The sequence below is a fragment of the Strongylocentrotus purpuratus genome, unplaced genomic scaffold, assembly GCF_000002235.5.
Source record: "Strongylocentrotus purpuratus isolate Spur 01 unplaced genomic scaffold, Spur_5.0 spur5_scaffold_4, whole genome shotgun sequence".
In the NCBI taxonomy this organism is placed as follows: Eukaryota; Metazoa; Echinodermata; class Echinoidea; order Camarodonta; family Strongylocentrotidae; genus Strongylocentrotus; species Strongylocentrotus purpuratus.
The window spans coordinates 9,995,167-10,017,173 of NW_022145610.1; the positions used below are offsets into that span (position 1 = coordinate 9,995,167).

A 22,007-nucleotide genomic window follows, 5' to 3' on the forward strand; every position below is an offset into this window, starting at 1 on the left:
ACTCTGTATAAGATGGGGCCCTGATCCCTCTGAAAACAGACTGGTCTTTTGGTTTGTTTTTTACATCACTTTTATTGGGAACATATTGAAAGACTGTGGGCTAAATGTTGAAATAAAAGAAATACATTCCAGACCCTCTTGGGTTCGTAACTAGAATGACTTTCAGGCATATCACTAGACAAAAATATAATCTCATGTTAAATGTAAAGTCTTCAAAGATTGAGGAGAGATACTAAATTTTACATTTGACATAGATGGGTTAATATTTTCATATTGATATTACATGGATTTGGGAATACATCACCAGGATTCTTTATACAACTTACGTGGTTGGCTTTGTTGAGTGCCTTGACACTGTCAGAGAGTTGTTTGTTCTTGTTGTCCAAATCCTTCATTTTAGCTTCCAATTCCTTTATAAAATTACAAAAGAGAGAAACAAATGACACTATACCAAATTAAGTTGATGAAAATTGATAACACTCATTTGCTTCTTATCTCTCATTTTCCTACTCCTTTTCCCCTTTGGTCTTTCATTTCAAACTTTCTCCCCTCTTCTGTGCTTCCATATTGGCTTCTGTATATATCAGATTGGTACAAATCTCAGTACTCCATAAGCCTTCTATCTCTCTCTCTCTCTGTCTGTCTCTTTCTTTCTCTCTGTGTTCTTCTTTTCCTCTCTCCATCCACCCTCTCTCTCTCTCTCTCTCTCTCTCTCTCCTTCCTCATGCTTTCTCTTTCTTTCTTTCTCTCTCTCTCTCTCTCTTCTCTCTCTCTCTCCCCTCTCTCATCCCTAGTCCCTTAGCATATGCCATCATATCCCTGTAATAGCTCTCTTTAGATCTCTTTGGTTATCCCTAAGGCTTTGTTTCAATGCTCTCACTTCAGCTCCTTTCTTTTCTTCTTCTTCTTCTTCTTCTTCTTCTTCTCTCTCTCTCTCTCTCTCTCTCTCCCTCTCTCTCTCTCTCTCTCTCTCTCTCTCTCTCTCAATCTCCCAATCTCTGGACCTTATACTCACCCCTAGTCTGTTAGCGTCTTCCATCATATCACCATTAGCTCTCTCCAGATCTCTTTGGTGATCCCTAAGACTTTGTTTCAATGCTCTCAGTTCTGCCTCCTTAGCATCTACAGCCTTGATCTTCTCGTCATTTGCCTCCTAAAAGAAATTAAAAATGTATAGATGATACAGAAGTTCATTATTAGTTTTTTTTTAATGTAATTTTTAATAATATTATTATCATTACTGTCATACTTTTATCTTTAACGTGTACTTTGGGGCTCACAAGGCATTAAACTTAGTTTCACTTCTGTTGGAGATTGATGCCTTTTCTCTCTTTCTTGAATAGTTTCTTCCCATTTCTTTTCTGTGAATTTACTTTTTTTATATGCGACAACAGCTCTGTATATTGAAGAACTAAATAAGTAATTAGGGATACAATCATCCATAATAATAATTATATCAATTTATATAGCGCAGCTACTACATTGAAAGTATACTCTACTGCCCTGTGATGAAAACAAAACTCCTGGCAGTGTTACTTTACAGACAAACCATAAACTATTTATTAGAGCTCCTGAAAACAAGTGCACTTTCAACAAAACTTTGAAAACAGTAACACATCAGGCTTATCTTATGCCTAGTGGTACTGGTAGGTCATTCCAAATCTGTGGTAAATAGGCATGTACAGGTATCATTCCTAACCTGCAAAGCTTTATCCCTGTCTGCTAGCTTGTCTCTGAGGTCTTGTAGAATGCTCTCGGTTGATGCCTGCTGAGCCTGAGTGAAAGAGAAGACAACATTTATTACTACACCAAAAAAAAATGAACAGGATAGGCTCCTCTTGCTATAGGTTGATTCTCTATATGACGTTTCTTTAAAACGATTTTCATATAAATAGTCTCTAATGTGAACAGGCTGTGAGATATTCATCTCGGAGATGGTTCTAGTAATCTTCAAAGGGCTATGCAGTCTATCACAAAGATGAAACATGCTTGCTCGCTTTCTTGAAATCAAAGCCAAACAACATCAACAGCAGGAGACTAACACAACATGGCAGGAAAGATATATATTGAGTCAGACTATTTTCAGATCTATAGAAACTGGCCATTTAATTACTTACATTTTCAAATACTACATACATGTATACAGTTAACTCTGCAGTTATAAGTCAACTTGGTTGGGACTACAAATATTAGTTCGACGTATGGATACATCGACTTTAATAAGAAGTGTAAATAACAAATCCTTGCATAGTTTGGTCCTAAAATTTATTCAATTTCGGGGAAATTTGACTGTGTGAACAAAATGTATCATGTCTCATGCTTACCAATCAATAGAGTACCAATACAGAATGAGAATTTGGAAATACAACTAAATACATGTACACTGCAGAGTCAATGTGATACATGTTTATTGTGGACAAGCATGTTCCCACTATGATAACTGAACGCTCACATGAGAGCAGAGTACTAACATGACTGTTTGAAGTGTAAACAAGAACCCAGCGAAAAACAAATATACATTAACCATCACCGGCTAGCTTTGATTTAAAGTGTACCACACTACCAATTACCACAACAAAAAATGTGTATGGCTAGAATGTATAAAATAACCCTCTAAAAAATTTAGCTGGCATTCTATAAGCCAGTGGATATAAAGTTGAAGAAAATAAAGAATAACACACAAAAATGCGAGCATAGAACCTAAATTGGACTTATGTTCATCAAGAGTGTTTTTATATGTGCAGCATCTCTTTATAGAAATAATATTTGAAGGTCATATTTGGAATATGTATGTGCTGTGTGTATATGGAACCTCTAACATACAGAACTAAATATACCGTGTATATATATAGTTTCAATTCTTGTAAAATTGTTGACACTACATGAACTCAAACTGACACATATTCAAATACTCTGTATTAATGAACTTTAATAACTATCAAAACCACTCGTTGTTTACGTTTTTGTTTGTGTGTTTAGTGTTTGTTTATTTAGTTTTGTGATAAATGTATGTGAACTTTATGTGAGGTCAGCCTTATACCACGATATTTCACCAATATGCAGTTTCTCTTTTTATACTTTGGGTATAATCACAAATATTAGGGTCTACTGGGTTCTATCTAGACAACCAAACAGAGGGGTGGTTGTATGCAGTACTCTTTTTCAGTATCTTGTTATTTCAAACATGTTGATGCACTCAGCAGATTAAAATGATATCCTAAAACACAATGTTAAAAAAAATATACATATTTTGCATACATATTAAATTGACTGATAAAACATTTATGGGAGATACAATGTATAAAAACAAACACAGAAACAAGAACAAATGTGATTTCACTAATGAAAAAAGCAATTTTCTTCATTCAGGCTTATAATGCAAATGCAATCAGCATCAGCAGTTGTTTTGTATTAATTAAAAACATCTAAACAAATACAGATTAGGGAAATATCTGAAATCCCATTAACTAGAAACTGAGAGAGTAGCAAAGAAATGACAAAACCTGGCACAAACAAGAGAGTATTAACAAGAAATACCACAGATACATGTATATAACATACACTAAAGACGGTGAGATACCACATGAACATAACAATGGTTAATGCTGATAGTTGGAATTGGCAGACCTTGACATCAAGGTTATTCTGTTAGCAGTATGGAGTTTTTTTTAATTTTCTTAATTAATCAGTTTTCTATCCTCAAATTGGCAACAATTAATCTTATTTTTTCACTCCTTTTTAGTTTAATAAAAATGAAAACTGGTTAATAAATGAAACAATGTGAAGGAAAATTGAGAGATTTAAAAGAAAAATTGCCAATTTGTACTAAAAAATAGTGATTTTATATTTTACACCGCCTTGCCAACACAAGAGAATTTAATGATAATTACAATTAAATAGTTTTTATTTAAAAACAGCACATCATACTGCATTGGAGATAGACTAATGATTTTTTAAAGATTTTTTACTCTTTTTGCTCTTATATAATGTGTTATCCATGTACATTGTAGCGTTCTGGATCAAAAGATAATGCAAAAACATCACTAAAAGGAGACACAGTACTGCTATGGAACAGCATTCCCAGAGTCAAAATCAGCCAATATACAAAGTCACATGCAAATAAATGTACATCTAGTGATGAAAGATGTTCCCAAATACCAGAATAAACTGAAAAATAACACAGAATGCAAAACATCAATGTTACGTGAACATGAAGCATTCAAATTGATCGCCACATGCGTTACTAATCATGAATATGAATGAACATGCAAGATGCAAATAAAAAGACATTTCGACAATGTAATTCACATTAGTGACACACAGAAACTTACATCAGGCAAGCTGGCATTCTTTGCAAGCTCCATGTATTCCTAGTCAGATTAGTAATGAGTGATACATAAAAAAGAATAATAAATGAGAATTATGACGACATCAACATGCAGATTAACACAGAGCTCTCATTAACTCAGCCATAATCAGAGTAACATACGTCTGTAAACAGCACGCCGACAAATCCTCTCAATTGTATGGATCCTTTAGTTTTAGAATTGATGTGACAATCAACTCTCCATACAGCCTCTATTAAAGTTCTAACACATAATTTTAAAGGGATTTACAGTTTACTGCTCCCAACATACTGTAATCCTCTGAAGCTAAAGGATTCTTCTATAAACTATCACTGGTACAAGTTAATGTAAATCTTTAATTACACAATTTCCAAAGGTTTTAAACTCAATTTACTGCTTCTAACAGAGAATTCTTCGAACAGAAATTACTTCACTTAGTAAAACATCATACCACAAACAGGTCCCCTAAAGCTGAAGAATTTCTTGAAAATTATTATTTGTCTAAACATCTTTTAATACACCATTGTTAAGGATTTAAATTCAAAGTGCTGTTGCCAATATGATAATAACTATAATGAAAATTGCTACTCTCTGTTAAAATTATACCGTAAAATTATACCTCTTTAAATCACCAGTCCATTAAGCTTCCAGTACAATTTTGAAGGGTTTAAAACTCACTTTACTGCTCCAAAACTGACAATACTGACAACAAAACTTGCTTTCCCGGGAGCAACAACTACCAGCAAAAATTTTCTGCTAGATCTTGTTATGAGATACCAATAAATTAATGGTGGATGGGAGTTATGGAATGCATGGTAGACATTTGTTATTTGATGCATAATTAATCAAGCATATATGGCTGGTACTCAGCATGCATTGTGGCTGTTCACTCAAGCGGAACAAATCAAATTTCATCCGTGACGTGACGGGACGTTAGATGTGGAATTATACAATCAGTGGAGCATACATAAGCAAATACTGAGAGGAAATATCCTTTTTAGTAAACTGATGTTCAAATACAGATTTTGATAGTATAAATATATTCTCAATTACACAGCCTACATACCACTGTTTGAATATATATGTACCGGTAAACATTGTATAATCCCTAATGCACATTTTAATGTTAAAATGTGCTTCATGCTGGGTTATTCACATAAAGTTCTTTTCTTCTGCACTATACAAGATGTAAAAACTGAACATCACTGTACACACTTTCATTCTATTCACTAAATTTTGCCCCCCCCCCCTAACAAAACAAAAAATAAAAAATAAATGAATAAATAAATAAATGATGAATAATAATGAGCTGATCATGTGCAAAAATAAACACAAGGAAAAAAAAAATTCTTTGACTTATTCATTAATCCCCCCCCCTTAAATTTTTGTCTCAGCAAATCTCTCCCCCCCCCCCCCCCATATTCATTTACATTGCAAACACCTGTACATATTTTCTTGCATACCAATAATTGGACTCATATACATTCAAATAATTGTTAAACCCATTAAAAGTGGAACTGGTTGGTTCCTGTATCAAAAACACATGAATGAGAAAATTCAGAAGTCTTTGGTTTAATAATATTTTCTTCACCTCACACACAACTCATACTAATTCCAAGTCAACACAACCAAAAATCACACCAACAATCAAATCTACATGCATCTCGTTCTTATCTCAAGAAGTAAACAATCGACAGTTTGTATTTCCTACCTTAACTAGTCTGTCCTTTTCTTGAAGTCCTTTAGTAAGCCTCTGGATGGCCTTCTCCTTCATATCCAACTGATGGTGGCTATCATCAAGGAGATTCTAATTTAACAATGAAAAGAAAGGGGAAAAATGGAGATATTGCCATACTTTGAAAAGTGATCTAAATACAATATACACAGAACCTGACATATTCCAATGGCAAACCTTTCTTTTTTTACAGTAAGTACTTTTCCGAGCCCTTGGCACATGAATTTGTCCATGCTGCGTATTACACTTGAACACAATAAAACAAAATTGATGTTTTACCTGGTAATGTTGTTCAATGGCATCTGCATTTTCTTTGGATTTTGCTTTTGCATCTTGAAGTTGGTCCTTTAAAAGCTGCAAATTAAAAGAAACCAAAAAATCAACATGTTAACACAGCAAAACTAAAGGCTCGTTCAGATATGACGCTTTAAAAAACTTTTTTTTGTTTTATGATGACATAAGGTCTAATAATTATGCTTCACATTTCTGTATCTTATAACACAAAGCTGAGTGAATACAGCGCAAGTCCTTTGTTGCATGCAATTGCCGTTCATTTACACATTAAAAAACATGACTGCTTTTTTTGCGGCAGTTTACTATGCCATATCTTAACAAGCCTTAAGACAGAAATTAATTATACACTTATACCAGGGAAATGACTTCTAAAGTCCTTCGGAAGGGAGAAGAGGCGATATATCATGTGATGTGCGCTATATCGTGTGAGTCAAAAAAAAGTTTACACCTAGAAAATTGCTAATTATTTTAAAAATCAATGATGAACAGTAAATTATTATACATCATATGAAAGAGTGTTTTATCCCAAATCCTTTGGTATCATTTTTGTGTGGTATGTGTTCACGCTTGGATGAACAGGAGACATTGTTTGCGAGAGTGCAAACATCGACTTGCGCCAAAGTGATGCCTACAGTAGGTATTATGTTGGGATTAGCGGAGTGAGAGAATGAATTGAATGTATCAAAATGAAATGCATTGCTTATGCTTTTTGCATAAGCAAAGTCACACACACTCACAAACACACAAATGTTTGTGGATATTTGATATGTGTGGCATGATTTTAATTTTGTTAGGGATGTTATTCGGACCTGCAAAGACAGAATTAATACCCAAATCCCAATTGTTTTATTCAAAGATCGCATAAGCAACTTTAGGCGCCACGGATTTATTCAACTGGCATTCGGAATGCATGTAGAATGCCCTATTCAGAATCTATTGTTCTGTTAATCCGCATTCCAGAATGTACCTAGAATGTACCTAGAATGCGGTACTTAACGACTTAATTGGCGCATTCTGGAATGCTCCATGAATAGGTCATCCAAACAAAGGCGAGATCGATCGACAGCGACTACCTTCTTATTGCGTGCCGGATATTGCGTGCCGGAAGAGTTTCGATATAGAATGCACCATAAGAATTGATAGAAATCAACAGATATTGAATTGGTTTTGCTTCCGTCTCTCCCGCGATCGGTCGCTCTTTGCATTTCTCGAGCGCAGGTGATAATGGACTTACTTTGATTTCTTTCCGACGGCTTAATTTTTGTCATAAACTCCGGTAACATCATCGATATTTAATTGTTTTCGCTTCTAGCTCTCTTTCTCTCACTATTTATTTATCAAGCGTCGGTGATATTGTAATTGATTTTCTTTCTTTTCTTCAGCTTATTAAAGATGGTGAAAAGAGTAGAAGAAAGATTGAGAAAGAATGAAGACAGATTTATTATGACATTCCCGCCAGGCCGCCACAAATATGTCCTGAGTCGGCGCTCTCAGAACAAAGGCGCGTAACAGTGTCAAATATACGCGGTGTTTTGAAACGTTGGTGTTGATCGACACGATGCCTCATTAAAGATGGTAAAAAGAGTAGAAGAAAGATTGAGAAAAAATGAAGAAAATATTTTGCATGAAAATGCGGATGAATCTGAATGATCAAAATGAGAGGAAGAAAGAGGATGCAAGAGATGGTGGGTGTTGAAAGATCGGAGGACTAATGAAATGATATATTTAGATAAAAAGCGAGAGTGGATATTTGTGGTGATTACCATCTTATTTTAAACTTTTTGGGGGGCAGGGATGGGGCGGTCCGTCTTTTTTTTTTTGGCCAGGGAGGAAGCAGTCTGGCCCCGTTGCCACCCCCCCCCCCTCCATGAGTCTGCGCATGAAGGAAAGCACATGCTTTAATGTAAACCTATGAAGTATGTTGTTTCATATAATCTTATTCCTAAACCGAGACAGACATAATTTTCTTTGTGGTCTGTACTTATGTTGCGTATCATTTTTTTTAATTTGTTACATCACTTACCTCATCTACCCTCTCTATTTTTTAAATTCCTTCTCTTATAAATAATGATTTGTGTGTGTGTGTGTGTGTGTGTGTGTTTTTTTTTTTCTTCAATTATAAATAAAATATGACTAACGGAATTTCATAAAAATTGTAGAGGGTGTGCTATTTATAAATAAAATAATGACAGATTTATTATGACATTCCCGCCACTACTATGTCGGCGCTCTCAGAATAAAGGCGCGTAACAATGTACGCGTTTTAAACTTTGGTGTTGATTGACATGACCCCTCATTTTAGATAAGAAGGAGACAGTGTTCATTCTAGATCTGGATTTATTATTATTATCGAGAGAGAGAGAGAGATTACAGGTGTAAATTGGCTGTATGCCTATAACAATTCTAAAATGTTGGATTATTTTGTAATACACAAATGTTTTTGTTCATCGGAAATAATTGCTCCTCACCATATCCACGGTTGCAACAACGACATTCAAATAATGACAGATTTATTATGACATTCCCTCCACATGTCGGCACTTTCAGAACAGAGGCGTAACAATCGTAAATATCGCGGTCTGTTCGAACTTGTGTGTTGATTACATTTCCAAGATACAGTCATCAATCCAACTTTCTACTCCATTCGTGCCTTTTCATCGTACCCACAAAAAGATCAATAGACATATCAGAATCCCGATATTTAATTGCTTTCGCTTGTCTCTCTCTCTCTCTCATCACTGCCCCTATTCCGTTATCCTGTTATCCTTGTTATAGATAAAAAGCGAGAGTGGATTTTGTGGTTACCACCTTATTTTTAAACTTTTTTAGGGGGCAGGGATGGGGCGGTCCGTCTTTTTTTTGGCCAGGGAGGAAGCGGCCTGGCCCCGTTGCTCCCCCCTCCCCCCCCCCCCCCCCCCCCCCTCCACGAGTCTGCGCATGAAGGAAAGCACATGCTTTAATGTAAACCTATGAAGTATGTTGTTTCGAATAATCTTATTCCCAAACCGAGACGGACATAATTTTGTTTGTGGTCTGCTTATATGTTGCGTATCATTTGTTTGTTTAGCGCACACTATCCTAACCCCCCCCCCTTTTTTTTCATCACCTTCCTCATCTTCCCTCTCTAATTTTTTAATTATATCTCTTTTTTTTCTTCTTCAATAATAAATAAAATATGACTTATATCATATTTCTCTACGGAATTTCATAAAAATTGTAGAGGGTGTGCTTATTTATTCCAAACAAAAAAAGAGAAGGTCATATATAGATCAGTAGAGAGTGGGGGAGAGATGATAACTGAGTGAGAGGGGAATTGGAGAGAACGAGGGAAAGAAAGAGGATGCAAGAGATGGTGAATGTTGACATATGAGGTGGTGAAATCTGATTTTAGTCTTTTTTTATATATATGAGAAGTAAAAAGATTTCTTATTTCTTATTTCCAATCTAAATAGTCCGTATGCTCTAATAATTTAACAATGTTATCTCACGCCAACATGGCATGTGGACAACAACATGCCACGTGCGCAACAACGACATACCAATAATGACAGATTTATTATGACATTCCCGCCATAAGCATGTCGGCGCTCTCAGAACGAAGGCGCTTAACAATGTCAAATATACGCGCGTTTTAAACTTTGGTGTTGATTGACATGACGCCTCATATTAGATAAGGGGAGACAGTGTTGATTCGAGATAGAGATGGATTTATTATTATCGAGAGAGAGAGAGAGAGAGAGAGAGATTAAAGGTATAACAATCCTAAAATGTTGGATTATTTTGTAATACACAAATGTTTTTGTCATCGTAAATAATTGCTCCTCACCATTGACCAGTCGCAAAACGACATTCAAATAATGACAGGTTTATTATGACATTCCCGCCACATGTCGGCGCTCTCAGAACAGAGGCGACTTAACAATAAATATCGCGGTCTGTTCGAACTTGGGTGTTGATTACAACATTTCTAAGATACAGTCATCAATCCAACTTTCAAATCCCCACCAACCTTTCGTGGTCGGGGGAAGGAGGTGGGGAGGTGGGGAAGGAGGTGGGGTGGTGGGGGAAGGAGGTGGGGGGGGGGGGGGGGGGGGGGGGGGGGGGGTAAGAGCATCATCCATTGATATTTGTTTGGTTCCTATCTCGTGAACTTAAATTGACAGTCGTAATGGATAACACTAGGTCTGAACCGTGAAACTACGAGACGTCCGGTAATATGAATACATGTATCTAAAAATGGTATGCATAACAAAATATCAGCCTTTAGACTGATCCCGCACCGTAATGTGCCCCTACAAAGAAATACGGGGTTCTCGAGCGATTTCGGTTACATCGCAAGTAATGGAAAATTTGGCGGTGCTTTCTACTTTCATTGCGCCTCATTCAGTCAATTTCGTGATTCTTTTTGTAAATATAAAAATGAAAGTTCAGACTTTTTTTTATTTCTAAAAATATAAGTAATGTTCATCAATACGAAAAATAAGGTCTGTTATTTTGAGGGAAATTGCCGTCTTATTTTGCTGAAGCTTCACGTCTTTCCTTTTCAATACACTCACGATACAAATTGCGTAAGATCGGTCGATACCTCCATTCATTCCCCCATTGTCTATGATTGTCGTGTGCTAAAGCTCGGCCGATTATCAACCGAGCCATAAATAATAGGCCTAAGCCTTCGTTTTACATGGGTTTTCGACACATTTTGTAACTATATTCTGACCAACATTATGCCATGATCTACACTAAATGCCCTTTCTTTTAAATGTGCAAATCAAATATAGGACTATTTGGGGAACTTATGCATTTTGAAATGAACATTGTTTTATTCTCGAAAACAAAAATAATATTTACTTTGAATAATTTCGACTTTGTTTCTCATAATTAGAAATCTTCATTTGTCGTGTGCCTTACCATATTACAATCTTACCACTATTGCCCAAATATATTTTATGGAATAAAATGACACACAAATCCCATTTATCAGGATAACCATTGAACAGCTAGACTTGTTTTGGTTATCCCTCGTGAGAATGCAATTTATTTGTCTTCGTCTCCATCTGTGTTCTCGTTCAACCTATCCTTTCAATAAAACTTTGTTAATCTTCGTTTCATGATCAGTTCTGTAGATGGCATGTACATGTGTACATGAAATGATGATGATGATGATGATGATGATGGCGATGATGATGCTTACAATATTGTAATAGAATAGTAATGATAATAGACATTAATTTCTTCATCTTGCACTCGCTTTTCTTTATTGCCAGAAAACTCTTTTTTTTTTTTTTTTATGTTGCCTTGCTTTTTTTCCCCTTTAACAATGGTAGCATATTTGCCCAGGAAAATTCTCATATTCGTGGCTATACCTATAACTCAAACCTGCTCTAAAATGGTTACATGCCCTCGTAAAGGTACATAAGTTAGAGTGGTTGTTTGTATTGTCATGTAGCTTGACCTACGTTTGGGCCTACATCCTCTTCTTTCAACACGGTAATCTTCCAGAGTAGTTACACCTTTACATTCGTTTGTTCCTCTTATTGTGGGATCCGGTCCAGGCAGCTGAGATAAGCGTTTCATAATAGAGGAGGTCCATACATGAATGATTCGCTAAATTGATCAAGTTGATAACATGAAAACCGTATTGTCAGAGTTCCGACACTGGTAATTACAGGGGAGAAGAATTACCAAGTCAGGAGTCGGTTATTTAATGGCTGTTTTCACAACCCGCAAAGGCCTTTGTTTTGTTATCTGTTCTTGTTTATCGGATCTTTTTTCAAATTTTTATGAATGTTTTCCCCTGATTTGTTTTGCTTTCCTTTAAAGCAAATTTCCACCACAGGGTTGGATTGCCCATTTATTTTAATTAAGTACAGTTTATAAATGCCAAGTCTCAGATGTTTCATATTCCATTCAATCTTTCGGGGAAGAGGGGGGGGGGGGGGGGGGGGGGGGGAGCATCGTCCATCAATATTTTTTAGTTTCCTAGGAACCAGTCGTAATGGAAGTCGATGTTAATACAGAATAATTATGATGTTCCCACTGAGTAAAATACGTCCTTTGCCTCCACCGTTAAATCTTTTCCCTTGCATTTATTGAACGGGTAGTGTAATTTACTTGACACGCAGTTGATTTGAACGAAAGCAAAGTGGCAACAACAACAAAAGAGAGAGAAAGAGATTGATGATAGTTTGACCGAGTTTAAAGAATTTGAAAATACAAACAATTTATTTTATATAAATGTAATCTTTTTCGAGCGGGAAAATACTTGTATTAGAACTCGTTCGTAGCGTCAAAATTCATTTTACCGGGGAAGAAATAAAGCGGCCGCAACTTTTTATGGGAAAATGGAAACGTAATACCAAGATAATTTTTCCTTCAATTAGGAGACAACGTGTTTCCGCTGTTATCAACTTCAGAAAATCAGAAGTTGAGAGAACGAATGTTATACCTTGTTTAAAAAGATAAATAAAAATAGCTCTTACTCCTTCTAAAAGTGCTCCGCGCTGTCTATATAAACTGATACTTATTCATATTCCAACACTATGTCGGCAGAAATTTGAAAAGACAAACAAGTTATTTTATATAAATGTAATCTTTTTCGAGCGGGAAAATACTTGTATTAGAACTCGTTCGTAGCGTCAAATTTCATTTTACCGGGGAAGAAATAAAGCGGCCGCAACTTTTTTATGGGAAAATGGAAACGTAATACCAAGATAATTTTTTCCTTCAATTAGGAGACAACGTGTTTCCGCTGTTATCAACTTCAGAAAATCAGAAGTTGAGAGAACGAATGTTATACCTTGTTTAAAAAGATAAATAAAAATAGCTCTTACTCCTTCTAAAAGTGCTCCGCGCTGTCTATATAAACTGATACTTATTCATATTCCAACACTATGTCGGCAGAAATTTGAAAAGACAAACAAGTTATTTTATATAAATGTAATCTTTTTCGAGCGGGAAAATACTTGTATTAGAACTCGTTCGTAGCGTCAAATTTTACCGGGGAAGAAATAAAGCGGCCGCAACTTTTTTTATGGGAAAATGGAAACGTAATACCAAGATAATTTTTTCCTTCAATTAGGAGACAACGTGTTTCCGTTGTTATCAATTTCAGAAAATCAGAAGTTGAGAGAACGAATGTTATACCTTGTTTAAAAAGATAATAAAAAATAGCTCTTACTCCTTCTAAAAGTGCTCCGCGCTGTCTATATAAATATGATACTAATTCATATTCCAACACTATGTCGGCAGAAATTTGAAAAGACAAACAAGTTATTTTATATAAATGCAATCTTTTTTCGAGCAGGAAAATACTTGTATTAAAACAAGCTCGTAGCGTCAAAATTCATTTTAACGGTTAAGAAATAAAGCGATCGTAACTTTTTTTTTATTGGAAAATGGAAACGTAATTCCAAGATATTTTTTCCCTTCAATTAGGAGACAACGTGTTTCCGCTGTTATCAACTTCAGAAAATCAGAAGTTGAGAGAACGAATGTTATAGCATGTTTTGCGCCGCGCTGTAGTCACTTTGGCAGGCATTTAAAATCACGCAATTCTGATTAATGGCCAGCGTCTCGGGCATGCTTTTCAATCGCCCAATTCTCAAAAAATCGATGCGATTTGCGCCTTTTGTCTAGAGAACAAAGGCGCATTCCAGAATGCATTCCAGAATGTGCGCATTCTGGAATGCCCCTTTGTTCTCTAGACAATAGGCGCAGGTCGCATCGATTTTTTGAGAATGTGGCTAGAATGGGGACATTCCAGATACATTCCAGAAAGATTAACAAGGGCATTCGGAATGCATTCCGAATGCCAGTTGAATAAATCCGTGGCGCCTTAGCGCAAGTCGCTTTTGCTCTCTCGCAAACAATGCCTCCTGCTCATCCAAGCATGAAAACATACTACACAAAAATGATACTAAATGATTCGGGATAAAACACTCTTTCATATGATGTATAACAATTTACTGTTCATCAATGATTTTTAAAATAATTAGCAATTTTCTAGGACTGGTGTAAACTTTTTTTTGACTCACACTGTATAAGAACAGAATCTCATTACTACAATCTTGATTCATTCATTACTATTAAAGGTATCATACTTTTCCAACAAAAATCATTAAGCACATATTATCTGTTTTTGCACATATAGAGTAAGTTCATATGACTTGTTGAGAAAACATTTTCTATCATTACAAGAAAGGAAGACTACCAGTAACCTACAAGTACATGCATACTTTTATTGTTCTTCATTTTTGAGGAGTTGGCAATAAGACGGAATTTCTGATCTCGTACCTTCATTGTATCATCTTTCTGCCTAGTCATGCCATCTGTTTGGTCCTCTGCTTCTCTCACCTCGTCTCGAAGCCTCTCTAACTCATGCTGTTTCCTGGCCATTGAACGCTGCAATCGCTGCAGTCAAAGAAACATGTATGTACATCTTATTAAAGGGATCCGGTAACTTTGTCTCAGATCCTTTAAAAAAATCCTTGATTTAGCTCATGCTGCAATCATAGTTATAAACCTTTAGGGCAAACATAAATCCCATGACATTTACAAGCTGATCGCCTGTCTGATTATCAAGATATTTATTATTGGAAATCGAAATCAAATTTTGAGTTTTCCTAACACTATACTCTATTGGGGAAAAAGAGTATGGTAAAACCGGTCACTCAAAGACTTTAACTTTTTTAAAGAACTTCATGATCATTTTGAAGCGCTATTTTTTAGGGGTTCAATATTACACCATATCACAAACACTGATAGCACGTAGGGCCATGCATCTCAGATTTAACACGTTAAACGATGCCTTTAAAGCATTCAGAATAAATGCCTCAACAGATTAAAGTCAAACAAATTTGATGGTATCATTCCAATACATTGCATAACTAAATAAAATAATAATAATAGAACTTTAAATGACAAGTAAACTTGTTAACTTCTGAACTATTTCATTCCCTTACCCATTTTTTTTTTTGTCTACGAAATGTCAAAATGGGGGGTGCGGCCTTAAACGCCTGCAAATCCGGTATTCATATATCTATTTATTTTAAACGATTCATTGAAAAGAAATCATTCGCGGTCATATGGCCGAATTGCAGATTCTCAATCATAATAGATAAAAAAGATACATTAATTAGTGATAAAAAGTGAAAATGCAACATTTTAAATAAAATCCAGAGCATCAATAAAGGTTTATCATAATAGATATCAGGATACTATTACCCAAGTGTAATAATTTGAGGAGAAATGTTTACACAAATGGTATTCTAACTGAAAAATGATTATCTCACCTCATTTTCTAGATCTTTGGTGTGCAACTGTGATCTCATGTCGGATAACTTCTCTTCTAATTCTGACATTGAAGTGTTTTGCTGCTCGATACCCTGATGTACAAACATATGCAAGTCATATAGTTAAAACAACAACAACAGCAACAAAATCCAAGGCCCTGTCTTACAAAGAGTTGCGATTGATCCAAATCAATCGTAAGTCCTGTAATCAATCGCAAGTTTGCAATCTCCTATCTCTAATATGTACATAGTTGCGATTGATATCAATTGCAAATAAGTTTTCAGATTAATATCAACTCTTTGTAAGACAGGGCCCAGTTTAAAACAATTATCTACACTTTAATCTACTCAATACAATGCAGTTCAAACTCAAAGTAAATATGATTCTTGCTCAACCTTAATCTACTGATTCAATTTGGTCCAGATTTCAGACTATACACAACAGCAATTTTGCCCCATAAATAAATTGTACTTTAAAATAAATGTCTGAATTAAGGACTGGTTCAAAATACATGTACCTGTATTATGAGTTACTTTCAACATAAATATAATTGGTGTGACTTAAATACAGTGATATAAGACCAAGGAAATAGTTGGGGAAAAAAGATTATAACCACACATATAACAAAGGGAAAAGGAAACAAAATATTTCACAAGTATACAAAACAAAGAAAAACATGAAATGAAATGAATGCATAGATGAAAGAATGGAGGGTAAAATGCAAAAAGAAAACTCAATATTGAAAAAATGCTACATTAAATATTAAATATGGTACACAACCTTCTAAGAAAGTAAATAGCCTATTATGACTTCATATTACCTCAAAAACTCATTGTTAAAGGGAAACATCAAAGAGAAACAGGATACAACAATGCCAATAAATCCACAAATTCCAAGACGAACTGTACATGTATACTAGAATACATCCTATATAGAGGATAATCACACAGGGTATGGCTATCCGCTCAACAGTGATGTAGCAGTGAGAGTGTATTGCGCAATAGTTCAAGTTGAGACTGGTCAGATATATGGGGCATGACTGAGTCAACGAGGGGACAAGTTAGTGCTTGTTTGGGATGGCATAGAGAAAAAGGATGGTGGTAATTATGACATCCATATCAAAATCAGGTATATACATGTAACAAGTTGGTTGCTCTTTTAATCAGGTATATAAATATAAAGGCGTAGAGAGGCAGGTCGCAAAAGTCTCTATAGTACATGGTATTAGAAAGAAAATTCAACAATATATTGCTTTGGGATTCAGCTAGTGCCTTAATACAAAAGAGTTTGAATTCTCAGAGAATATACATGAAAGAGACCTTTAGTCTAGCTTCTCATTCAGCATTTATCCAGCTGTTAGAGTGTTTGTTAACAGATTATAGCTATCATTCTCATAATTGTTATTGGACAAATTAGTTTTCCTGGACAGGAGAGACATAAGAAAACCAGGAAAGATGTAGTTTTTTCCCCATGTTCTGTGAAACTGAGGAAGCCAACAAAGTACTTGCAGAAGCAAACATGACAACAACGGTGCACTCAACAAAAAAAGATGGATGTATTCAAAGGATAAATCAAACTGGTGAGTTCAAATATAAAGTTAATCTGTAGTTCTGGTTATGGAATTGCATTTGGAGAGAAACTGGCATAAACTGATTTTGATTTGTTAGTCATGCTCTAAATGAGTTGTTTAGACCAGTAAAAATCTGTTTTTCTTTGTAATGAAAGCTTTTTCTATTATACATTTTCCATTATGATTCCTTGGTATGTTGTTGTTTTGTTTTTAGTTTTGATTGGCGTGTATCATTCATTTATGAATATCCAGGTAGGTGTCTGTATCGGTAGTCTTGGAAATTAGTGACAATATAATGACAAGTTAATCTTTTTCTCAGAGAATCCATTTACCATCAATACCAGAACTCAAGATTTGAAATTAAAGATGGGGAGGAGATGAAATTCAAAGAACGAACCATGCAAGAGGGCACAGAAAGATATACTGTACCATAATGAGAACATAAACAATGAAAATGCAGCATTGAGACACACATCAGAATGTGAAGGACATAAGGAAACATGACAGAAATGAAGTATGGTACGAGTGTGTGCTCCTCACCTCATGTTTCTTGCGCTCTGCTTTGTTGACTCTCTCGTTAGCCTTGGTGAGGGCCTCCTCCATATCCTCTATTTGGTCACATAGTTGTTGGATCTGCAACAAATGATAACAAAATCAGTTGATTCTGTATCGCAAAACTGAGCTTCTGATTTGCGGAGACATTCCTGTAACTCACACTGTATTAACAAAACCTTTGAATTTGGTAAGAACAGGTTCACAAAATAGAGAACCAGAAGGTAGTTAAAGCACCTCTAATGTGTTGGGAGCCCCGAATTTGCCAAAAACTTGATGGCAAAATTTCACTTAAATTGAAAGAAAATGTGAAAGAGGGTGTCATATGCAGAAAATCTAAATTGTGTATTCTTTCATCAATATTCAACTTCAAACACATTCGTTTTGAAAATCCTTGCAGAAATGTGTCTTAAATGACATCCTCTTTCACCTTATGATACAATTTAAGTGAAATTTTGCCATCAAATTTTGGTGCTCACAACACTTTAAAGGGGCTTTACCTATTGTCATTTTACATGGTAATGCACCTATAGATCTCAGCAGACAGCAGATACAACAAACAATTGCCAAAACAGGCAAAGTTGAGTTTGACAATAAATTTATCTTTTCCACTTTCTTATGCTCTACATCAAACATCTGGTTGTACAATTAATGAGTGACAAACCTCTTTGTCTTTGGCTCTGACCATCTCTGTCAGTCCTTGTATAGCCTTAGCTCCCTTCTTGCCACCGCTCTCCAGCGTTGCGATCTCTGCATCTTTGTCTTTCACTTTACCATCCAACTCCTTCAAATCAACGAGAATACACATTACTTACCATCAAATCTGCTTTAAAGCGGGACTGCACTACTTGTAGCTACTTGGGCCCTCTATATAGTAAATAATGCCTAAGCGGTACCCGTTGGTCCCCCCCCCCCCCTGGTCCCCTTTTTTAATGTTAATTGAGAGCTGATTTGATGAGATTACCACCTGTCAGTAGCCATACAGGGAGGTCTAATCCCTCCTAGTCAAACTAGTGCAGATAGATTTAAAGGAACTACCTCAAAATTACAAAAATATGTTTCAAAATTGCTTTCCAGTAGAACTGTTTGTATCTTATAACATGTCTCACGTTTATGTTTTTTCATGTTCCTACTTTTGTTTTGCACCTTGGGCATATTATTTGTGGGAGTGGAACACTGAAATAAATAATTTATAGACTTTAATATCTATTATTATCAGCAATCGTGGCTTCTAGCTTTACTTGATGTGGTATACATGTATCAACAGCAAATTATTAAATGATTATTGGGACTTTCATTTTTTTTCTCATCAAGAACAAAAACAGCTGACTTAAGACAATTTAAAGCTATACATAACATCAAAGACACACTAAATAAAAACGGCCAGGTATAAAAGATAGTAACAAGATGCGATTTAAGAACAATAATTGATGATTTGTATTTATTTACAGAAACGTGTATAATTGCCCCAACTACATCTAGTCAAAATTGTAGTGATCTGCAAAGAATCTTGTACACTTGGCTCAAAACAGTTATGAAAGTTACAATATGAAAAATGAAATAATGTACATACCTTAATTACTTTTTGTGACACCTTCAACGCATTTTCAATGTCCTAGAAGGAGGTAAAGAAGAAAGACACAAACATGCATAAAATACCCAATAACAGATTTTCAAACTACATGTACATAACTGAACAGATAAATTAGTCTAGAAGTAACTGATATCTGTATTTTACCTTCTCAAACTGAATGACAATACAATTGATTTCACTGAATCGTAAACCATCTTTTTTCATATAGCTCAATTTTCATGTATTTATTATTGAATTTGATATCTTCAACTGGTACTCAGGATTATGGTTCATAATTAATATATGAAGTTATTAAGAGTATCATACATGTGTGATTGCACAAAAAAGGAAAGAAGGTAGTACCTTGATGTTCTTTGCTTTGTTTCTGATTTCATCCTGGAATTGTTCGGTTGCATCTTCCAACTCACGAACTCTCTTCTCCTGTTCCAGATACACATCCTGAAAGGCCATTTAAAGAACAGACAATATTACATGAATTATTCTTTCATAACTTTCAGGTATTAATTAACTATCATGGAGGGGTAGGGAAATAATTGTTTGCACATTTTTCCATGGTTGTTTATTGTGCTGTTATTGGTTATGTTGTAATTTTGAAATTTATCAGTATAAGTTTTTCATTAAAAGATTGGTAAGGATCGTCCGCTCTCTTTATTTCACTATCATCACTGATATTGACAGAATTGATAATAGATGATATGGAAAGGCATATCTTGTTCCTTTTTCAAATAGACTCAAAATATATAAATTCTTCTTCAAAATTACCAAACATACTTTTAAATCGAGGAACTACTTTTCTTTCACCGTCATTTTAGCGGCAGTTTTATGCAAATTTTCCAAAATCATTTGCATAAGAAAAAATACAAACAAATCAAATTCATACATTACTCTACAGGTAGTGGAGATGGTGCACATTTTGTGCAAACAAATCCAAAGACCGGGGTAATATTATCTGTAAAGTGTTTAGAGACAGTATTTTGTATAAAGTACTATATAAATCCAGATTATTATTACTAACAATATCTATAAATGCTGAAGAAGAAAAAAAAAAGTCACTGCCGATCATCTCACCTCATATTGTTTGCGTATCCTCTCCTTGTCTCTGTCTTTATCTCTGCCTGCACCTTTCTCAATATCCTGTTAATACCACAATGGATGAAAGAATAATGGAACATCAATATCCATGCATTGAAGAAGAAATGTTCATCTTGATTCTAATGATACTTCCTGTTTATATATGATCAAAAACTTGCTTGTGTGTGTCATTGGCGCTATCTTAGTGCTTGGACATGGTCATGAAAGAAATTGAATTATTCATCAATTTGTCTTGTAAAGGCCCGTTCAGAAATGACGTGGCAAAACCGTGCATCCTTTTTAAATGACGATGTTAAAGAGAAGGTTGAGTTCTGGGAAGAGGTGAAAAATAATTTGTGAGTGTTATAATTATTATTATGCAAGTGTGGAAGAACATCAGATAAGACATGTTCCCTGAAAAGCATGGCTCTTCAAATGCTTTCATATTCTAAATATGTCATGTAACATCGTAAAACTCCAGGGTAGGATTTTTACGCCACGTGTTCGTGTAGTCCCATATACATCTTTCTGTGTATAGTTTTTGTAATTTTACCAAGACTTGGCCAAATTTCTTATCATTTTGATGATTCCAGAACCTTGCAATACAAACAAATTCTTATCTGCTAGATGATCAACCTTTTCTGGTCGATTCCACACCGTTTCTTTCACAATGCAATCGCATGACCAGAACTCAACTTCATCTTTAAGATTACACTTTTCATTTCTCCATCTTAAAACACAGTGACCGTTAAATATGTCCTTTGTCCTGCTCAGTTGCCATTCATTTAAACCCCAAAAACGTAGTGGCTTTTTGGGGGGAGCGGCAGTTTACCGGGCCATATCTGAACAAGCCTTGATACATAAGTTTTAGAAAAATGATAAAGATTCATCAGATTGAATGAGAATTGGAGGAATATTTTACTCACATCAATTTGGTCCTCTTTCTCCTGTAGCTGATCCTTGAGTTTGTTGACCTCTTCTTGTAAGGGTTGTAGCGTCTTCCTGGCTGTAAGGACCTTCTCATCGTTAAGCCTTCCTATGATTTGATCCTTGGCTCTCAGTGCTGAGTTAAGTTGTTCTATCACCCTATAAAAAATATAAGATACATAACAATGTTACATTTTTCTTTGTATAGTATGATGAAGTAATACATGTATGTGCAATTCATCAGGGACCTTCTCATCGCTAATCTTCTTATGATTGATCCTTGGCTGAGTTAAGTTGTTCTATCACCCTATAACAACAAAAAACAAGATACATAATAATGTGTGTTTTTTTTCCATATAGTATGATGAAGTAAATATGTGCAATTCATCATTAAATCTATCATATATGGGATGAAGGGAGGACTGAGGAGACAAAGGGCTTTTGGACCTTCGATAGTCACGTCAATGCTACCGCATGTGCTCATACTTTATAATACCTTGCTCAGCTAGACACAAGGGTATACAATGCTAATGAGAAACTGTTCTCCTCAATTAAAATTGCCACTGACTAATAACTTGTCATACTGTAGATCAATGACCCCTACTATCATAGGTACTACAGGTATGA

The 22,007-nt window shown here is 35.3% G+C and overlaps 1 protein-coding gene and 1 long non-coding RNA gene across 7 annotated transcripts in view; both read right to left on the reverse strand.

Moving 5' to 3' along the window:
• LOC100892164 (myosin heavy chain, muscle) overlaps nucleotides 1-22,007 on the reverse strand; it is an 80,023-nt gene that overhangs the window by 15,010 nt on the left and 43,006 nt on the right. For 4 of the 6 annotated variants that reach the window (XM_030997396.1, XM_030997395.1, XM_030997399.1 and 1 more), the window contains exons 8-21: nucleotides 21,380-21,539; nucleotides 20,451-20,516; nucleotides 19,725-19,820; nucleotides 19,362-19,403; nucleotides 18,453-18,572; nucleotides 17,777-17,869; nucleotides 15,666-15,758; nucleotides 14,668-14,784; nucleotides 6,361-6,435; nucleotides 6,058-6,153; nucleotides 4,332-4,370; nucleotides 1,700-1,774; nucleotides 1,016-1,153; nucleotides 327-410 (exon numbers count right to left, since the gene is read on the reverse strand). In XM_030997396.1, the coding sequence (XP_030853256.1) occupies nucleotides 327-410; nucleotides 1,016-1,153; nucleotides 1,700-1,774; nucleotides 4,332-4,370; nucleotides 6,058-6,153; nucleotides 6,361-6,435; nucleotides 14,668-14,784; nucleotides 15,666-15,758; nucleotides 17,777-17,869; nucleotides 18,453-18,572; nucleotides 19,362-19,403; nucleotides 19,725-19,820; nucleotides 20,451-20,516; nucleotides 21,380-21,539 (1,294 nt within the window). The remainder of the gene's footprint in view (nucleotides 1-326; nucleotides 411-1,015; nucleotides 1,154-1,699; nucleotides 1,775-4,331; nucleotides 4,371-6,057; nucleotides 6,154-6,360; nucleotides 6,436-14,667; nucleotides 14,785-15,665; nucleotides 15,759-17,776; nucleotides 17,870-18,452; nucleotides 18,573-19,361; nucleotides 19,404-19,724; nucleotides 19,821-20,450; nucleotides 20,517-21,379; nucleotides 21,540-22,007) is intronic. The other 2 variants (XM_030997397.1, XM_030997398.1) reach the window with 2 other exon arrangements.
• On the reverse strand, nucleotides 12,350-13,456 carry LOC115929130. The gene is made up of 2 exons (XR_004066320.1): nucleotides 13,399-13,456; nucleotides 12,350-12,702 (listed from the first exon to the last, which is right to left on the reverse strand). It is a non-coding gene; the product is annotated as an uncharacterized LOC115929130 (long non-coding RNA).